The sequence below is a fragment of the Anoplopoma fimbria genome, chromosome 24 (assembly GCF_027596085.1).
Source record: "Anoplopoma fimbria isolate UVic2021 breed Golden Eagle Sablefish chromosome 24, Afim_UVic_2022, whole genome shotgun sequence".
Taxonomy (NCBI): Eukaryota; Metazoa; Chordata; class Actinopteri; order Perciformes; family Anoplopomatidae; genus Anoplopoma; species Anoplopoma fimbria.
Window position 1 is genome coordinate 24841675 of NC_072472.1, and position 20420 is coordinate 24862094.

General features: G+C 41.2%; 1 protein-coding gene across 3 annotated transcripts in view; it reads left to right on the forward strand.

Annotated features, from left to right (window-relative positions):
- Nucleotides 1-376: 376 nt before the first annotated feature.
- Nucleotides 377-20420, forward strand: part of mtmr4 (myotubularin related protein 4) — a 45014-nt gene continuing 24970 nt past the window's right edge. The window contains exons 1-2 of one of the 3 annotated variants that reach the window (XM_054625741.1): nt 377-472; nt 5170-5270. In XM_054625741.1, the coding sequence (XP_054481716.1) occupies nt 5268-5270 (3 nt within the window). In that variant the 5' untranslated portion in view covers nt 377-472; nt 5170-5267. Of the gene's footprint in view, nt 473-627; nt 647-4063; nt 4170-5169; nt 5271-20420 lie in introns of those variants that run through there. The other 2 variants (XM_054625743.1, XM_054625742.1) reach the window with 2 other exon arrangements.

The window sequence follows — 20420 nt, forward strand, 5'->3', positions numbered from 1 at the left end:
CTCTATTTGACTTCTGTTTCCATTACCGCTTATTTTAAGTTTATTTTAGTTTTATAGATCATTGAATCACATACCAATTTATGGTTGAACCCATTTTCAAGCTGTTCATTTTTGTTATGAAAAATGAAACCAAAGCCTTTTATTGTGTAGAGTGTGAACCCTGCCGGCTGTGGCTGTGGCTGTGTGCAGCACACGGACCCTGGTTTGTGTGGCTCCAGTTTGTGCCGCGCTGTGATTTTCTATTGGTGCGCTTCAGGAGCTTCCTGGCAGCTGATTGGCTCTGCTGTGGGTGTGTGTCAGCCACTTGCTTGACTGTTGTTCATCCTCATTGGCCAGTATGAATGCTGTGGCGCTATTGGTCCGTAACGTTTAGTGTCGCTCTTGGCTATTGGCTAGGGCTTTTGTCATCGCAGAAGAATGCGGAAGTCGTGTAGTCTACTGAGTCACCGTTGTGTCAGCTGATTCTTTCAGAGTGAGTAACTCGATTTATTTTTTAAATGAAGTAACTTCCCTGTAGTGTGTACTGTGGGAGGTCTGGTGCTGTCGTGTGTGTGTCGGACGTCTGAACCTGGAGCCGCTTTGTCGTTTTCTGTTGATAAAAGAGCGAATTTTACATCCGGTATCCGGCAGCTAGCATGATGCTAACGTATGCAAACACACACACACACACACACACACACACACACACACACACACACACACACACACACACACACACACACACACACACTTTCGGTTTGTCAACTAGTCTCCCAGTGGAGAGCCAGCCTGTGTCGAGGCTCTCGTCCACTTTCGCTTTCAGCCCTCATGTCTGAACTCCAGCCCTGTTGTTAACACCTGTTGTGTTCACACACAGCACCTGTTATCCACTGAGCCGCTGCACGTTTCTAGTATCTGTGTTCTGGTAAAAGGGAAGTAGTCTGCCTTGGAAACCCCCCACTGGGCTGGAACTGTGTTTTATACTCAGGGGGAAGGGTGGAGTCATCCTAATGCTTAATGTTCCTCAATATCTTTTTCTCTGTAAGAACTTGAAAATTGCTTTGAGAATAATTTTTCATTATTACATAACATCTCTGTCACCATTTAGCCTTTGCTGTTTTCAATACAGCCCATTTTCCACATAGCTAAGTGGTGTACTGGGCATCTGATGTGTTTTATTGTTATATTTGTATAATTTCCCATCAGAGTGCTTGTTAGAGTTTGACCAACAGTCCAAACCTATAGGTATTGATTTTGCGATCATATCAGACAAAAAAAAGCAGCGAATACTTATGGTTAAGAAGCTGGAGTTCGAGAATATTTGTCAATTTTGCTTAAACGATTAATTCATTTTCAAAAATTGTTGGTCAATTGTTGTTTCAGTACAACCGTCTTAATCAGTTGTATTGTGTTTTTTCATGATGATGAGTTGACATTGTTAAGGAAAAGCTGCTCGATTCACACATTGCCCTCGAATGAATGAGGAAATAATGATCTTGTTTTCAATGGAACTTTTATACTACATTTTTATATTCATGCTGTCAGTTTATAAGGTGTGCCCTGCTAAAACTAATGCAGTCCTTCAATAAATCCTACCCTCATGGAGATTATAATGTTCAGAATAATGTCATTTGTGAGATTGTTGTTGTGTTATGTTGAGAAATATTTCTGATAATCAAAAGAAATCCAATCTGATCTAGTATTTTGTCCAACCCATTTATAAGGGTAGTTAAAAGCTGATCGTTATTAGGAGCTTTGAATAATTTCGTGTGTATTAGACTTATCTCTCCATATCTATTCAAGAAATGTCTTAGATGATTACCTTAAAGGATGGAGAAACATATGCAATGGCAAAGTTGTGTGTTTTGAATATCTCACACTCTGAACCCATCAGCTCACGTCTTACAAACCACATGTTTGACATTTTCTCCTGAATCTTTGACTAAAGTGCTGATGGACATTAAGAATGAATCTAGAGGGATGAAATCTTAAATCTTTTAGTTAGGTGCAATGTTTTTGACTAAAAGCATATCTTTATCAGAGGACATGCTCCACCAGCGATTACCACCTGCTACTGAACTAGCTGCCAACACCGCTATTTCTCAAAAGTCACAACTTTATGTTTATGTTAAAGCCCTTAGCTGTGTCCACAGTATTCAAAGTTATCCAAGTGTCAGTGAATGTTCTTTCAGAATCATATTACTTTTCAGTTATTCTTTGATGATAATTACATTTTTGCCAGATTTGTATTGTAATTTATTGAGACAAAATATTGCCTCAGCTTGCGTTAGGGAAAACATAACTTTTGATATGATTATCGTTATTTTAAATGTAAACAATGTATCAACGGTTTTGCAGAGAAACATTTCCAAACCTCTTTAAGTAAGTTATCAAAAGAAGTTGGCCTATCATATTGGTATAGTGACTAAGGTATATTGTATCAATGCTAGCATGGAAATGTATCAAACAATATCTACTCCCATAATTTGTTATTGATGTAAATCGTTGTGAGCGGATGGCAGTGTAGAAATTAGAAATGTAGAAAGGTTGGTGGTTCAAACCCCTCTACCGGCAACATGCCGAGGTGTCCTTGAGCAAGACACATAACCCCAAGTTGCTCCCCGGGCGCTTCATTGCAGCCCACTGCTCCTCCGGGATGGTTAAATGCAGAGAAATAATTTCCCCATTGTGGGACTAATAAAGGCTTAATTATTAATTATTACACAGCAGTAGCAATGACAGTGCAGCTGGAGACAGGATCTGACATGCACAAGTATACATAATGCCGGAAGGTTTGGTACCTGGAATTAATAGTAACACACCGTACCTTTTTAATACAGAAGTTCACGCCCCTTCTGTCCACTGTGTGTGTGGATTATGTTTTTTGTTTTCCTGACAAGACATTTATTTGTGTTAAAAGTATCACAGAGACCACACCCAAGTTGCTGGTTATTTATTTTCACACACCTTTCCTATTAACAAGTGTCTGATTGGTAAGGTAGAAGTTATGGTATGAATGTTTTGTTTTGGCTGATACATTTCCCCAAAACATTTGCAAAAGCACAATGATCACAAAGGGGCAGCTGCAGTCTGGGCGTCATTATGTTTTGTGTGTTTTGTATGCAGAGATAGTAAATGAGAGGAAGGAATGTTGGAATTTGCTTTAGACAAAAAGGCAAAGAAATAGCAAATATGACAACCAGAGTGATAAATAGCGCAAGCGCAGTTGTTTGAGGAATAAATGTTGCAAGATGATTATCAATAAAGTGCACTAATTGGCTGGCTATCATGCAGAATTGCTTGCTGATACCTCTTTAGAGCTGCCCAGATTTTTAGTCTCTTCCATCTTATTGTTTTGGTTTCACATTCCACAAACGTACAGTGTGGTTCAGACAGCAGCAGGCGCTTAAATTTAGCCAACAAGCTCCGATAAACCCACAGAACACTCCCTGCCCAGCACCAAATAGCATACAAAGTGAGAAACCAGCACGGAACATCTAGACAGAGATCCAGATATTTTTCTCAGGGGTTGGTTGAGTCCAAATCTGAGCAAAAAGGAGAGTGAAAAAAATGGTATTTTATTAGTTGAAATGTAAGCCATCACAACTTCAAAAGTCAATGATATCTCAGGTAATTGTTAGGTTTTTCCATCTGCAAGTGAAGTTAAAGGTTTGGTCTCCTTGCTTTTTTTCCTTGAAAGTTCTCTGCTAAATTTGTGTGATTGTTAACATACACACTATTTTTTTAAATTGTCTGACACTGTACTCTTTGTTGAGTCAGCAGTTGACTCACATTGCTTCCAGTGTGATATTGTACCTTTTCTTGAAAGCAATTTTACGACTGGTTGCCTACATGTGGTGATTTCTTTTTTCATGGCTGACCCGCTTTGATAAAATGAGTCATGATTGGAGGTGTGTGAAATGTAGAGTTTGTCCCCTGTAGCATGGCTTCTTTGAGAAGCCTGGCACTTGATGAGTGGGAGGGAGAACGAGTAAGCAATAGAGACAGAGCTAGCGAGGGAGGGAGGGAGGGAGGGAGGTATGTCATGCACTGGATTACAACCAGTATGAGTTTGGGAGACGGAGACTACTGCCACTTTGCAAGGCATTGAGCTTTAATTCAGCCTGTAAAAGGGTAGACAAAAGTTTCAGCAGAAAGTTTGCAGCGCACTGATTCAGCACTTTAAACAGGTAAGAGGAGACAACTTTGGGAACAGTATTTTGTGAGTTGAGAGTAGTATTTTTTTTTTTCTTTTTCTTTTTTGTGGAGCTGTGTGCAAAAGGGGGTGTGTCTGAAAAAAAAACAAGTGCAGGGAAGTAAGACGAGATCACTGAACAGTGAGAACTCTGATCTAGTTTTAAGTTGTCCTTGTAATCAGTGTATTATAGTTGAGTCGAGTACTAAACATGAGGAAGTGAACACTATGTCCATGTTTTGTCTGGCTGCCTGCGGGTTACTCTCTTCATATTAAACATACACTGAGCGTCCTGACTGGGCTTGTATGCACGGTTAGAGAAGGCATTGTAATATCAGTGTTTTAATGTCGGTCATTTAGTGAATCAAGTGTTTCCTCAGTATTTCACTGTGTCTCTTATTGCCACTGTGGAACACCTTTAGGTGTGTAGGAGTGTTGTGGAGTTTGTCCACATCTGCTTCTGCTACTCCTGCAGTTATCAGTTTGGCTGCTCATAATCCGCTGAGGAATGTTGAGTTTGCATTTCCTGTAAATCGGAGTCTTTCCCGTCAGGTCAGGTCAGGTCAGCTGATCCGCTCCAAGGCTTCCACCGACCGCAGCGTCAGACCTAACACATGTGCCTGCATGTCTGTCTGCAGCAATGCATATCTGGAGTGTGTTTACATTGACTTGACCTGATTTGTACTCCTTGTCCCAGACCAGCCAGTTCTCACCCCGTATGCACCCCACTCCTCTGAGAGCTTGAATTGTGAGTGTTTTTTCACACTGGTAGCAGTGGGTTTAATGAAAAAATGTAAAGTTCATCCAAACATCACTTTTTCCAGGTACGTGATATGTTCTGTGTTTAGTGCCAGCTTTCATTGTACTTGCTGTACTTTACGACCAAGGAAGGTTGGTTTTTGTAATCCAGCCCTTTACGCAATCACAAACTCTACAACCGCCCACATGCGCACACACACCCAATGTCTGAAGGTAGTGTTTTTTTATGTTGGCAGGAGCGATCGCTGGCACAGCAGAGCCCAGTAGACAGGAGGAGAGGGAGGGATCTGAAGAGGAGCGCCCAGACCAACTGTGTACAGCCCTGGCTGGCAGCATGGTGAGCCAGTCACACTATATATTGTTTATATTGTACTCTGCTGTAGATTGCCATTAAACTAGTTGCTGCTCTTAACCACCTACATGCATTCAAGGTAAAATGGCAAGCTGTGACTTTTTCACACAGGAAATTATATATTATATATTTATATACAGTTGCAATCAGAAATATTCAACCCCCTCACCTCAAAAGACATTATAGTGACGTGGATGAAAGATAATGACCATAAATGATAAAAAACCTCATTAAACAACAAAAAATATTTATTGATACATATTTGAGTTATTTTGACAATAGAAGTTGGCTGTAACTCTTTTAACACATGTGCATGTGCAGTATTATTCAACCCCCAGCTTCAGTACTTTGTGACGCATCCTTTAGCTTTTATAACTTCTAACAAACGTTTTTGGTAATTCAATTCAATTCAGTTTATTTTGTATAGCCCAGAATCACAAATAACAAATTTGCCTCAGAAGGCTTTACAATCTGTGCACATGCGACATCCTCTGTCCTTCCCTCACATCGGCACAGGAAAAACTCCCCTAAAAACCCCTTTAACAGGGAGAAAAAAGGAAGAAACCTCTGGGAGAGCGACAGAGGAGGGATCCTTCTTATATATTTTAAGACTGTCTCGCCAGACTAACCGCGCTTCATCCACATTGGTGGAACGCCATATCCTTTCAAGTTTTCGCGATATTTGCTTTAAATCGCGGGTTTGAGGATTATACCATGGAGCAAACCTCCTTTCTTTTATTAGCTTCTTTTTTAGAGGAGCTATAGAGTCTAGTGTCATTCGCAGTGAGCATGCAGCACTATCAACAAGATGGTCAATCTGAGACGGACTAAAGCTAGCGTAGGAGTCCTCTGTTATATTGAGACATGGTACTGAATAAAACCCTGAAGAAATCGCTTCTTTAAATTTAGCTACAGCATTATCAGATAGACATCTAGTGTAGAAACTTTTGCCTAATGGCGTACACTCTGGTAGAACAAATTCAAAGGTTATTAGATAATGGTCCGATAAAAGAGAGTTCTGTTGAGAGACAATTACATTTTCTACTTCAATACCATAAACCAGAACAAGGTCGAGGGTATGGTTAAAACAGTGAGTGGGTTTATGTACACACTGACAGAAGCCAATAGAATCTAATAATGAACCAAACGCAGTACTAAGGCTATCATTATACACATCCACATGAATATTAAAATCCCCTACAATAATAACTTTATCTGTCTTAAGGACTAAACTAGATAAAAACTCTGAGAATTCAGATAGGAATTCAGAATACGCACCTGGTGCACGATACACTATAACAAATAAAATTGACTTTAATGCTTTCCCGCTCGGGTTTGAAAGACTAAGAACAAGGCTTTCAAATGAGTTGTAATTCAAGCGCTGACAAGCTTCTTACACCTCTCGATCGGAATCTTTGCCCATTCTTCATGTGCAAAAGCCTCTAGCTCAGTGATGTTTGATGGCTTCCGTGCTGCAACTGCCTTCTTTAAATCCCACCAAAGATTTTCAATCGGATTTAAATCTGGTGACTGAGAAGGCCACTCTAGGACGTTCCAGGATATTTTTCTCAACCTAGCTTAGGTTGACTTGGAGGTGTGCTTGGGATCATTGTCTTGCTGGAAAGTCCAATGATCACCAAGGTTTAATTTGCCAACAGAAGGCATCACATTCCTCTTTAAAATGGCCTGGTATTTCTGGGAATCCATGATCAAGATTGCCAGTTCCTGCCGCAGAAAAACAGCCCCACATCATCAATGACCCACCTCCATGCTTGACCGTGGGGATGGTATTCTTCTGGTCATAAGCCTGGCCTTTCGCACGCCAGACACACCGCTGGTCCATATGTCCAAACAGTTCCTGTTTGGTTTCATCAGTCCATAGAACTGTCTCCCAAAACTCTGTAGTCTTATCCAAATTCCTCCTGGCATATTCTAGTGGACTTTTGATGTTCCTTGTGGTCAAGAGTGGAGTGCGTCTTGGAGTCCGGCCATGAAGTCCTTGTTTATTCAGTGCACGTCTTATAGTTGACACTGAAGCACTTGTACCAGCCTTCATCAGGTCCTCCTGTAGGTGTCTTGCAGTCACACAGGGGTTTCTCTTAGTTGTTCTGACTAAGTTGCTAAGGGCCCTTGATGAAATGTTGGACTTTCTTCCACGGCCAGGCAGGTTTGCAGCTGTTCCATAAGTTTTAAACTTCCTTATAATGCTCCCAATGGTGTCTCTTGGAATATTACATTTTTTGGAAATCTTCTTATACCCAAGGCCCTTCAGGTGTGATGAAATAATCTCCTCTCTCAGCTTTTGTGGAAGCTCCTTTGTCTTTCCCACAATTGCAACTCACCTTGAATCCCTTCATGGGTGGGGTTTATATATGCATCACAACTGAAGCAAATGAAGGATCATTATAGAGTTCCTAAAGGCTTCATTATGTTTCAACTCCACTTTAGGCCATAAAAACAGCTTTAAAGTCAGACAGCTTTAAAAACAACAATATTATATAGGGGTTGAATAATTGTGACATGGCTATCTTAACAAAATATACTGTTACACACAAATACTACATCATGCATTTTCTGTGTTGATTTTATGTATCACTCAACTCATAAAGAAGTCGTCTGAAGCAGAATCTTGCTCTTTGAAAAAACTTTAAGTGATAAATCCTTAAAATCTTTGGGGGCTTGAATATTTCTGATTGCAACTGTATATATAAATTATATATTATAAAAATAATAGAATTATTATTCGAACAAGCCTTAACACATCTTGAGACAAGGATGAGCTACTCAAACTTTTGTCAGTTTTAACTTGCCACACATATGCATTAGGGCTACACAGTTACATGACAATTAAAAAAAAATATATCCATTTTCTTATTCACTGTCTTCATTTTTTTTTGTCCAACAACATGTATTTCATATATGATATTATACTTTATAATACTAAAAGAAATACAAAAACGTCCACTACTGTAACTAAGTATTCTGCTCTTGTTTATCAAATGCATGAGTAAGAAAAAAAAAAGTTTTCATGGGATCATAATGAATTAGACAAATGATTAGTGATCAACATTGCTTTAAAAAGGGGAAAGAAGTTTCCATGACAAAGATGATGGGTTGTATTCTTCAAGTGGATTCCTCCAGCTCACTCCTGGATTCCAACCATCACCTTTGGCCATGTTTTGGAATGGAAAGCAAGGGATTATGCAATTCTTGCTTTATTACTAACTCCTACTCGTGGTTCATGGCACAGATGGAGGATTGACTCTTTAATATGCAATATTAAGTTGAGTGAGTGAAAGTTGATCGTCCTCAGGCAGCGTGTCTCTCTTCACCCCAGTAGTAGTTTCCTCAGCAGGGTTACGACTTTATTGCATTCTTTGTTTCATTCAGGAACGTACTCCTGCATCTGTAAAAGGGTTGTAGCAGGTAACAGATGTTAGGAGTCTTTGATGTAGCTCCCTGCCACGTGTCTCCTGTACAACTCTCTCCTGTTCACATGAAGTTCACATGAAGAAGCTCATGGTGATTCCATATCTAGCAAGACACTGAATCCCAACACGTATAATCAGTGACTGTCATATTGAACATGGATCTCAGGTAAATAACCAAAACGTGAAACAAAATGCTTGTGCTGTATGCCAGTGGAGAAATTGTCCACCCGAAGATGAGCGGGGCATCACTCTGCTACAGTTAAGTACTTAATCTGGGATCTGTCTATTTCTACTGACCGCCCTCTAGTGGATAACAATGTCTATACAGCTCTGAACCAAAACTGAGACTAAATGGGTTTTGTATTATGTAACATTACCCTGACAGTAACTGGTGCAGAACGATGGAGAAATAACTGTGCTGCTTCAAGTTGCCACATGCACTTTTGTTTGTGTTTCTTTGGAAATGCTCTCACATTTGACTCTACGTGAGACATGCAGTGGTTTGTCCAATCATGCTGCAGTTGTGGGCCTGAGGGTTGTAATTAGACTGAAGAATTTAACATGCAAAATTATTTATAGGTCACAATCCTGCTCGCATGCAAGCTTTTCATTTTATTTGAAGGTAGTTATTAAGTCTATATGTTGACAATGGCCTGATGAATATATTTAAGAAACATTCATAGACACAGGTAATCATAATTAGATGTCAAATGCATGTTCCTCTGCAAATTTAGCATTGAATCTTGAAAATACTGTATGTCGTAATTTGCTTTTTGGAACTGATATCACCATTATCATTTTTGAGAGAGCCCCAGACACATAATGGCCTGTCCCTTTTTCACTTTCTCAGTGAATGCACAATAAATGTACTTCAGCCAAGATAGACAGGGCATTAAGAGAGGGGAAGCTTAGACCAGATGAATGACAAATTCCTCCTGAAACTAATGGGCGCAGCTTTTGTGGGACAGAAATAGGAAGTGTAACAGGAGGATGTGTGTCCCGAAGTTCTGGTCAACTGGGTCCACAGAATGCTACCGTGGCTGGCTGCCCAGCTCGCGGCCTTTTTTTGGGACACCCAGTCGAGCTCTGGGCTTAATTGATGGCGGGGGCTGATGAACAAATAATGTGCCCGTCGAGGCACATAAAACGGGAACGTAGACCTCTGATAGTCCTGTGACAATTTCATACCACTCTGCTGTTAGTACACTCAACAGTGATGTCTGTTGTACTGACCAGAGTACTTTTCTACATCACTACAACAGGTGAGAAGTTCAATCAATGGAGATCAGCAAAAAAAAAACTTGTGAGACATTTGTTTCATCAGTTTGCCTCACAGGTAATATGATCCCTTTAACCCGTCTTGCGAAGCAGCCTTTAATTGCTTCCCAGCCTCCAGCTTTTTTCGCTGAAACAAAACGGGAAGTATTGAATTCCTGCTGTCGTCCACTCACGCTGCCGTATTGTTAGCAGGATAATGCGAGCATGGAAACTAGGACAATGGGGTTGTTTTACCCTGCTCTCAGTACCCACAATGCATTGTAATGCTACCTTGGTGGGGTTGTGGGGAACTAGCAAGATAAGTTTCTATGCCAGCAACATGCAACTATGCACGTTTCTGTGTCACTGCTGCCCATATGATGTTACCTGCTTCCGTAAGGATTGCAGCACCTGTATGTGTGTTGCTGTTTTGTTTTTTTAAAACACACTGACAGAAGCCCTCGGTTAGGATTGTAGTTAAAGCCAGAGGGTTCATTCCAGGTCATGGTTAATGATATGCCTGTCACTCTCCTTCAAGGCACTCTGGCTTCTAGCACTGTTTGACCCTGCTCTGGTTCCTGACGTCTGGCTGTCAGTGTCTGGTTTCCTATTCCTCCACTTCGTTCAATTCAAATAGTGGTTACGGTGTTGTTCTGCTCTGTGCTGCATGTCTCTTTATAACAGAGCCTGTTGACCAGAGCTACTGTATCTGTGAGATATTTTGCCATACAATTTAGTTAGATGGGTGAGCACTTGGGTCGACTGTGGCTCAGTGGTAGAGGGGGTCGTCCTTCAATCAGAGGATTGGTGGTTCCGGCTGTGTCCTTGGGCAAGACACTTAACCCCTAGTTGCTCCCGTGTGCCTATGGTTTGTGAATGTGAATGGTTAGTTAGTACCTTGCATGGTAGCCCCTGCAATCAGTGTATGAATGAGTGAATGACATGTAGTGTTAAAGTGCTTTGTTCATGGGGCTAGAAAAGCACAAGTCCATTTACCATTGTAGGCTCCGTATTGGATAGGCCACATGTAAATGCTTTTAACACGTCATAATAAGCTAAATTCTGCTTCAGATCTGATTTGTTACAGTTAGATGTGGCAACTTTGTTATACATATGGGACACATCACAGTGTGCTGCGTCATTTTACTTACAAAATGCTTACAAATAGTTGAGAAACACTTGTTTCCAGACTGCTGATTGTAGAATGGTTACAGGGTATGGCTTTATGGTTTTACTGTATGCATTTACAGACACTTAAATGTGTATGTGCAAGTATCTTCTGGAGTTTTAACAGCTCCATATAGTCACCTAATGCCTTATGTTTTATTCATATCCTCTTCTATAGCTCTGTGTCAACATGTGGGCTGACACTCTGCGTTGGTGACTCGCTGACCTCCTTTCCTAAAATAAAAACGGAGACACAAGAGGCCAGATCTGGTGTTCACTTTTGTGGCCAGTTCGGGCCGGGCGGGGCTGGAGAAGAGGGATTTGAAGCCGTGTTTGGACTGTGGACCCACTCGACATTAGGCTGCAATATTCAGAAACTCTTTCAATGTATTTTCCAATGGAAAACTCAACTTTAATTTAAATTTATATTTAATTTTGGTACTGGACCAAAATTAAATATAAATTTAAATTAAAGTTGATTTAAACCAAGCATATTTCAGTTTTGAATGATATACCTGTTGAGGTTATTACTGAAGGTCTGAATAAAGAGTTTAAGAATATTCCTCTATAGTGACGCTAATCTCATTAAGGGAAAGCCCACCACACTTCCAAACTTGATGAGGTAGCACTTGTCCAGGATAAGAGATGTCTCAATCGTTGGGATTTTGCTAAAGAAATAAACACTTCAGACTGTGTTGCTGAGCGACATTTTTTACATTTTTTGTCACACATCACAAAACAGAGAAGCTGGCATAGCTTCTACAGTGTACATTCATCTGCCCGTGGCTCACTGTGATGGCTCACACAAGCATTTGTGGCCTGAAAACACACGTTAGTAAGGAGGTTTTAGTCAAGCTGGTATTTTATGTGCTTAAGCGCAATGCGTTAAGCTTTATTTCACTTCTTCATTTCGCTCTGGGATAATGTAACGGGTCACAGGTTGAACATGTGACATGAAAGTAAATCTCTGTTAGGTTGTGCTTGATTTGTGGAAGTGAATTTATAGCAGCAGAGTCCATTTACCTGATGAGATGGAAGTCATACTGCACAAGAGTGCAATTCATCATGCCTCCTGCAGCATAAGGCTCTACCTTCTAATATATTGCCATATTATGCCAATTTATTATAAGTTTAAAGATATAACTAGGCATTAAAAAAATTGTGATATTTGTGAATTTTGATCTATTAAATCTGCATGGAATGGATATCATTTTTTTTTGTTCAATTGACAATTTGAGTGAGCTTTATAGAGTAGAATAATCTAGAAACAAGTAATCATACTGCAATGTATTGATGAATGCTATAATATTAGCTTACTTTCCCACTGGACTGTTGTATACGTGATCTGCTTGGAGTGGAACCCATGGTTTCTAAAACTGAGGCAGAATAAGGATTATACAAAAACCTTTTTGCTCAAAAAAACTTAAGTACAAATAAGTGCATCTATAATGGGAAAGCTAAACTGCCAATTAAGTTATATTCACAAATGAATAAAGTTACATCTAGTTTCAGTTTTCATTCACAATAGCTGAAGACCTACAGTAGATACTGCGCTCAGAGCAGCAGCTTATGGCTGTGCAGGGAAAATCTGTTGAACAGTGACGTGAATGAAACACTGTGTCTTTCTGTTATATAATGATCCCCTTGTGATTTGTGACATTTATCCATACAGATTACATTTTTATGCTGTTGATGTCCTGTGCTAGTTACAATGGCATCTGTATTTTAAGCAGAAACCTGAATTGTCTGTAAGTTCAGTAATGATATAATTTTTTGTGGGCCTTGCATGCACTGTACAATAAAATGTATCTTGCTGATGGCTGTAATTCTATGAAAATCAACGATAACCTCCTCCACTGAAGCACTATAGAGGTGGTTAGAATTATACAGAAATACAAATTTATAACATAAGTGTACTTCTTTTTTATTATACACATTATTCAGGAGTATTAGACACATTACACATTATATATGAAGCTATATGGTATGTTAAGAAATGTGAAAAAATTTGCTACCTACTATCAATGATAACAGTGGAGATTTTAGTCTTTATTAGCCTGGAGATGGAATATGTACCTACATCTACCAGTACAACCAGTATAACAACTCTCCGATGGTTTTTCTTTCCGTCTTTACATACAATGACCGTCAAGGAGTGTCTACAATCCAGGCAAAGGCAGTCCCGGACATGTATGAATGGCAGCAGGTTCTTCTAAAAAACAATTCAAATGTGTCTCTTCCAGCTAGATTGAATTGTCAAACCTCTGATGCATCTTTTGCCAGTGTCGAGCGCAAAAAATATACTAGGTTTTGATGGGTTTTTTTCGTGGATAACACTTAACTACAATAAATCATTACAATTACAGCACCCCCTGTGAAAATGATCACTGTTAAAGTGAGGTTTACAATGTCAAAAAATTAAATTTCAGCATCTCCCCCCAGTAGTGAATCCTATTTAGTAGCGCTGAGTTGCACATCCGGCCTATGTTGTGTGTACTACCTTGTTACATAATGTGGGGTCATACAGCTGAAGGCGAGTGGCTGTCACGATTCTGCCATGGAGGAGGTTGGGGTAAGAGGAGGAAGTGCTGTGTGTCCCCCCTGTAGTATAATGTTCACTGTATACTTCCCCATACATCCAGTGACCTTCCCTGATTTCAAGCACAGGAAGGTGCTGCTGCTAGGCACTGTTAAGTGCAAAGATGCACTGCACTTGTGTAGGACAGTGCTACAAAGATGCCCAAGAGACAGGTGAGGGCCAAATTATGTCTGTAGAATGCTGTGTCACTGGAGTTCTCCGCATACACACTCTCTCCTCAACACCCTCCCTCCTCTGTCCTCTGCCACACATTTTCTCCTGCTCTAGATCAATTGCTGCCAATGCAACGGCTTTGTGATGGGATACTGTCCAACCTATTGCAGGGGTGTCTCTCTGCTCTCCGTTTGTGCATATGAGTTAGCTTCAGGTTTTGTTTTGTTTTCATCATAGCCCGTGCACACGGCTACTAGCATTTAGTGTGTACGCTTGGGCAAGAGACACTGGATACTGCAGTTGGTCACATGGCGCATGCATGGCGTTACACTCTGAGCTGTACCGCCTTGTTGCTGAGGGAGAAGCATATTTATGAGGAGATGTCGGTGAAGGGTGAACAAGGAGGGAGTGGGGGAGGAGTAAGGGATGAGAGGGAGACCAGGGGAGAAATGTGAGAGAGAGAGAGAGGTAGATGCGCATGCAGAGGGGTGGAGCTTAGCATCAGGCAGTTCCCTCTGGCTTGCTTTCCCTCCTGCTTTCTCTTCTAGCAGTCCCCCCCCCCCCCCCCTCCATCCATTCGCTACTTATGAGATGGCACATCTGCAGTGATTTCATCACGTTAGATATCTCCTCATTGCTCAGCTGATCGTGTGGACTGCCGGTCTTGTTTGTATCTTTGTGGACCATCCTCCCTCTTTCAGCAGTACAACAGGGGCTGCCATCAGACAAACCGGCGTGCTCTCTCTCCCCACTCAGGGAGCAGTGGGGGGGGGGGGGGTGGGTGGGTGGGCTGGGTTCCTGAATGAGAGCCGGGACTGGCGTGTTGGCTCACAGCAACTCCTGAGAAGGGGGAACGCGCAAAAGGTGTGGAGGGTGGGGGGGAGAGAGGGGCGGCAGGCGGAGGGGCTCGAAGCGGACGAGGGGTGGACGGGCTCCGGCAGGGAGAAGAATGGTTATGCCGGCTCCTCGTGCTCTGGTCGTGCTGCTGCTCTGTAGGCTGTGTGTCATTCAGGCACAGCCCTGCCTCTCCTCGACATGAGCTTCGCAGGAAGGGTGTCCTGCTCCATGCTCAACTGCTTTGTAAGTCCACAGGCTTTTCATCTCAGTGTTCATTTTTGTTTGTGACTCTGGTTTGTGTATCAATAAGCCCTCCATACCTAAACTCACCTGCTTGTGTGTGCCTGCCGGCCAAACTCTGGGGGGTGGGGGTGGGAGGGGTTGTCGGGCGACACACGTGAGCGCTGCAGTTATTAGTGAGAAACCCACACTGGCTCCACACTCAACATACAAATAATTGAATTACCCCTGTGTCTTCTCATGCGTGTGATGATGAAGAGCTACTCAATTACTCTCATCGCTTACCTCTGTTGTATGGAGGAGCTGCCGGTGTGTTGATTGGCAGGGGGATGTGTAAAATGTGTGTGCTGCTGAGAGCGAGCACATTGTGCTGTCACGGTTGCAGCCTTACAGTGGTGAAGTATGTACACTGCAGTGGAGGACCTGCAGTTAGCACTATGTGGTATGGGGATGTTAGAGGACAATGACGGATGTAGAACAGGTGTTTCTCTTAGTTGCATCACGAGACAGAGTGGTGAAAAGGTTGACTGTAAAAGGAACAACACAGAGTGGTCTTAACCTCATGTCCCTGGGCCTAAATTAGCTGATGATTCAGAGATTAACATCTGATCTTTTTAGTCACTGTCTGGGCCTACAGTATTAATAGCCTTTTATTAACTTTGAGCAAGTCTTTTTTTCAACCAAACTAACCTAAAGACTTTCCAAACTTAGTAAAAACATCGCAATTTTGTGTCTTATTTTTCTTAGTACTGCGACAACTTTGATTTTTTTATAGTAAGAAACACCCATACAGATCAAATGTCATTGAAATAAAATGTTCAAACTTCAGTAGGCCTCATTTATATAGAACAAAAATGTTCGTCTCAGTAAAAACTTTGACACCAGAAGTTTAAGCCATACATATGCTAGCTGCTCTGTGCACATTTGTGCTTAGTGCTGGCATAGACATGCTAACAATGCTAACATGCTTATGTTGACAAATTGGAAGTTCCGCCTGATGAATGTGCTAGATAGAAAATTAAAAAAGAAAAAGTAATTACAATTAATTCTGATTGGGACATAAATGGGTGTACCAAGTATTACAGCAATCCATCCAGTTGTTGAGGCGTTTCACTCAAAACCATTAATCTCATCCTCAGTGTGTCACTAGAGTAAAAGTCATGAGATCTACGGTTCATCTTCTGGCAACCATGAATGTCAATAAAACATTTTGTGCCAATCCATTCAGTATATGGTGAGATATTTCGGTTGATAAGGGACTTTGACCTGAAGGAGCTGGATGAAAAAATCATGAGATCACCACAGTCAGTAGGATTCATCATTTGGGGACTATGAATGCCCCCAAATCACTGAATGCTCATGGCAATCTCTCCAATAGTTTTTGAGTTATTTCAGTTTGGACTAATGTGACAGATAGACTAATTGACCAACAGAGAGCTATTGTCATTCATAAACCCATGCCGCTAACATGGCAAAACATCATACAATAAGAAGTGATAAGATTAAATATAAATACCAGCAAATCATTGTTTTGTGCTGTGTTGCACAGTTCAGTGCATTATACTCTATCTAGACATTAGCATCTAGCATTTTAGCATTGCACAATGTGATGCTAACACCTCAGCATTTCCATCAACAAATCAATGTTAGCACTGGGAAAGCTTTATTTTAATGTCCATCATTGCTTCTTCCAGAGAAAGGGACGCGTCGGTCAGAAAGTTGTCAGTTGGATCAGGAAGAGAGCAGCAGCTGGTTCCTTTTCTGGTTCCTTTTTGCGACCCAACATGCCCAGGCGTTACACAATTTATGATCTCTCTTTAATATGTCTGTGGTGCAGCTGAGTCGACAGTTCCTCTCCTGCGTCACTATCTGTATAATTTAGTATCTATGTCTTCCGTTACTGATGTGGATCACAGATCTGTCAGTCCTTTCCTGTGGAGGAGGGCTGCTGCATTGTGCTGTGTTTTCGTCATCATGACCATTGTTGTTATCCAACTGTGGAAAAGAGCATCTTCGGTAACTGTTCCCTCCATCCCCAATATATCATGTTTATCTCTCTCTGCGATATGTTGTCTGCACCAAATGGAACTATAAAAAGCCTAATTGAATTGGTTAAGATTTTTCCATGACTCAGATTCTATTATACCCACCAGCTAAATGAATTAAGAGTGTAAGCACAGCCAAAAGCTTTTTGGGGATGTGCTTTAGGCTATATAACTTCTTGCATCCTTTGAACTTGTGATGGGTCTGGTATAGGGTCTTACAACTCTGCCTGTGACACTCTCTGACAGAGAACGCAACACCGCTATGTACTGAAAAGTTAAGTTAAGTCAACATGTTTGGCTTTTTATTATTTCACTGTTAACTTTGATAACCATCCAGTATAAATTGTTTTCTCAATTAAACATTTTCCCTGATCGTTGTTTAAAGTTGCCCTATTATGCTTTTCCACTTTTTCCCTCTTCTTTAGTGTGTTATATATATTTTTTTGTACATGTAAAAGTTCCGTAGAGTGTAAAACCTGAAGTCTTAGCCTAAAAGGAGTTACCCTCCCCCTCAGAATCACTGCTCCTGAGCTGCCTGAAACGGCTCGATTGAATTCTCTCCTTCACTTCTGTAACTTTATGAGGTCATAATGTTATGGAAGTAACGTAAAACTCCTTTTGGCTAGTTTGGCCCGCCCTCAAACAACAAAAGAGAAAGACGGAGCTGGAGCTCCGGAGGTAGAGTTTGTTTTTTTAAATGTGAAACGTTGACCAATCACAACAGAGCGGGCTAGCTGACCAATCAGGGCAGACTTTGCTTTCTGGAGGGAGGAGAAAATGCTACAATGGAGAGTTTCAGAGAGAGGGTGAGAAGAGGTGCTGCAGGACAGCCAGGATGAGAAAAACAAGGCGGATTATGAGCATTAACGCATGTTGTAACTGTAATGTAACCTGAGATAAAAATATGCACCCGGAAAATAGCATAATAGGGCCTGTTTAATTGTTTTGCTGTTCATGCTAATGTTTCGAGAAGGCCTATATTGTAAACCATTTATGACATTTACTAAATGTTACTTTGTGTTTTTACTTTAAGAGGAACCACTATCCTAAACATGCCCACATAAAAAAAAGATCTGTTTAATTCTCCGTGTGCTACAAAGTGTTGCTCATTTCTTTTAGATCAATTCTGCTTACTTATCGAAAATGGTGCCCCTGCCTTGGTTCCTCAGCTCTTTGAGTACTGCTCCAGACTAAAATGGGAGGGATCATTTAGAACATGGTGGTCTATGAAATATTAACATGGTCTGGGAGAGAACAGGGTGAAAATAAAAGTGCATTGGAGAGGATTTGTCATACTCTGTCATCTTTGATCTTGACCTATTACTTAGACTGCACTTCCTTATGCAACCCAAGAAAAAATATTTTCCGTCTTGATTGTTTTTAAAATTTCTTATTTTTTTTTTACTGGTTTTCATTCTGCCCCGTCATTGCCCCGTTTCAATCTTCCCTTGTCCTTTTCTTACTTCATAACAACTCATTTGAGGTCCTTTTTCACATTTCAGACATTGTGCCAAGCTGTTTTTGCTTATTTAATACATCTAAAACGGCAAATAACTGTGCACCTAAAAGCAGAAGTACATGTTCCCCATATATTTAGGAGGTCACCTCTGCATTATGTAGAGGTTCTCTAATCTGCACAACTCTAGGACAAAGCCCCAGTCAGATTAAGTAAATAATCTGGTGAGACAGCAAATTGTTTCCAAAAGCTTTAGAGAGAATGGGACTCTGCCTGTAAAAAGAGGTTGTTGTATCCATGGCAACCAGACACTTATTCATGAAGACTGTGCCTGTGTGTCTTTCTCTACCTATTCTACCTTTGTGTTGTCATTTTTCCATTCACTCACATGCAGAAATCTCTGGAAGACAAAATATGCTTGTCCCAGATGATTTCAACCTTAAACTAGGCCTGCACAGTCCCTGCTATATGGGAGCTGATAGCTGATGATATCACTGCAACTGAAATAATTGTTATCAAGACGTTGCATGTGTTATGCACTCTGACATGACACAATTATCATTTGAGAAATGCATGGAGGCGTATGTGTGCATGCGTGCCTGTCAGCTCCAGCTTTTTGATTGCTGGGTGGACGAAGGTGGGGGAGGGTGCGCAGGCTCACAGCAGTGACGAAGCAAAAAAACGTGTCGGGCCCAGGACAAGCTGTGCTCCATCTTTGTTGGTCGGTGAGAGAATATTCTCATTTCCTTTAATCTGCTGTAAACTGATTTTCTGTCCGGTTGTGGTCATACAATGCTGTGGACCACAAAAAAATCAGAAAACAGCGTGTTGTCTGCCATGCGAAGGGTCTTCCTCCAAACAATTTTACACTGATGTTTGTGCTTCATTACAGCTCTTGTTTCTTTTAACTGCCATAATAACGTGAACAATGTATAGAATGTTCATTATAATGTTTTTTTAAAGTATGTTTAGCGCCAATGCATTAGTTTAAGCCAGTCTGTGTTGATAGTCTGTGCCAGGAATGTATGGAGCAACACAACATACAGTGGGTACGGAAAGTATTCAGACCCCTTTAAATTTTTCACCCTTTGTTTCATTGCAGCCATTTGCTAAAATCGAAAAAGTTAACCCATCTTAATCTTAACCCATCTTGACAGAAAAAAACAGAAATGTAGAAATTTTTGCAAATTTATTAAAAAAGAAAAACTGAAATATCACATGGTCATAAGTATTCAGACCCTTTGCTCAGTATTGAGTAGAAGCACCCTTTTGAGCTAGTACAGCCATGAGTCTTCTTGGGAATGATGCAACAAGTTCCTCACACCTGGATTTGGGGATCCTCTGCCATTCTTCCTTGCAGATCCTCTCCAGTTCTGTCAGGTTGGATGGTGAACGTTGGTGGACAGCCATTTTCAGGTCTCTCCAGAGATGCTCAATTGGGTTTAGGTCAGGGCTCTGGCTGGGCCAGTCAAGAATGGTCACAGACTTGTTCCGAAGCCACTCCTTTGTTATTTTAGCTGTGTGCTTCGGGTCATTGTCTTGTTGGAAGGTGAACCTTCGGCCCAGTCTGAGGTCCTGAGCACTCTGGAGGAGGTTTTCTTCCAGGATATCTCTGTACTTGGCCGCATTCATCTTTCCTTCAATTGCAACCAGTCGTCCTGTCCCTGCAGCTGAAAAACACCCCCATAGCATGATGCTGCCACCACCATGTTTCACTGTTGGGATTGTATTGGGCAGGTGATGAGCAGTGCCTGGTTTTCTCCACACATACCGCTTAGAATTAACGCCAAAAAGTTCAATCTTGGTCTCATCAGACCAGAGAATCTTATTTCTCATAGTTTGGGAGTCCTCCATGTGTTTTTTGGCAAACTCTATGTGGGCTTTCATATGTCTTGCACTGAGGAGAGGCTTCCGTCGGGCCACTCTGCCATAAAGCCCCGACTGGTGGAG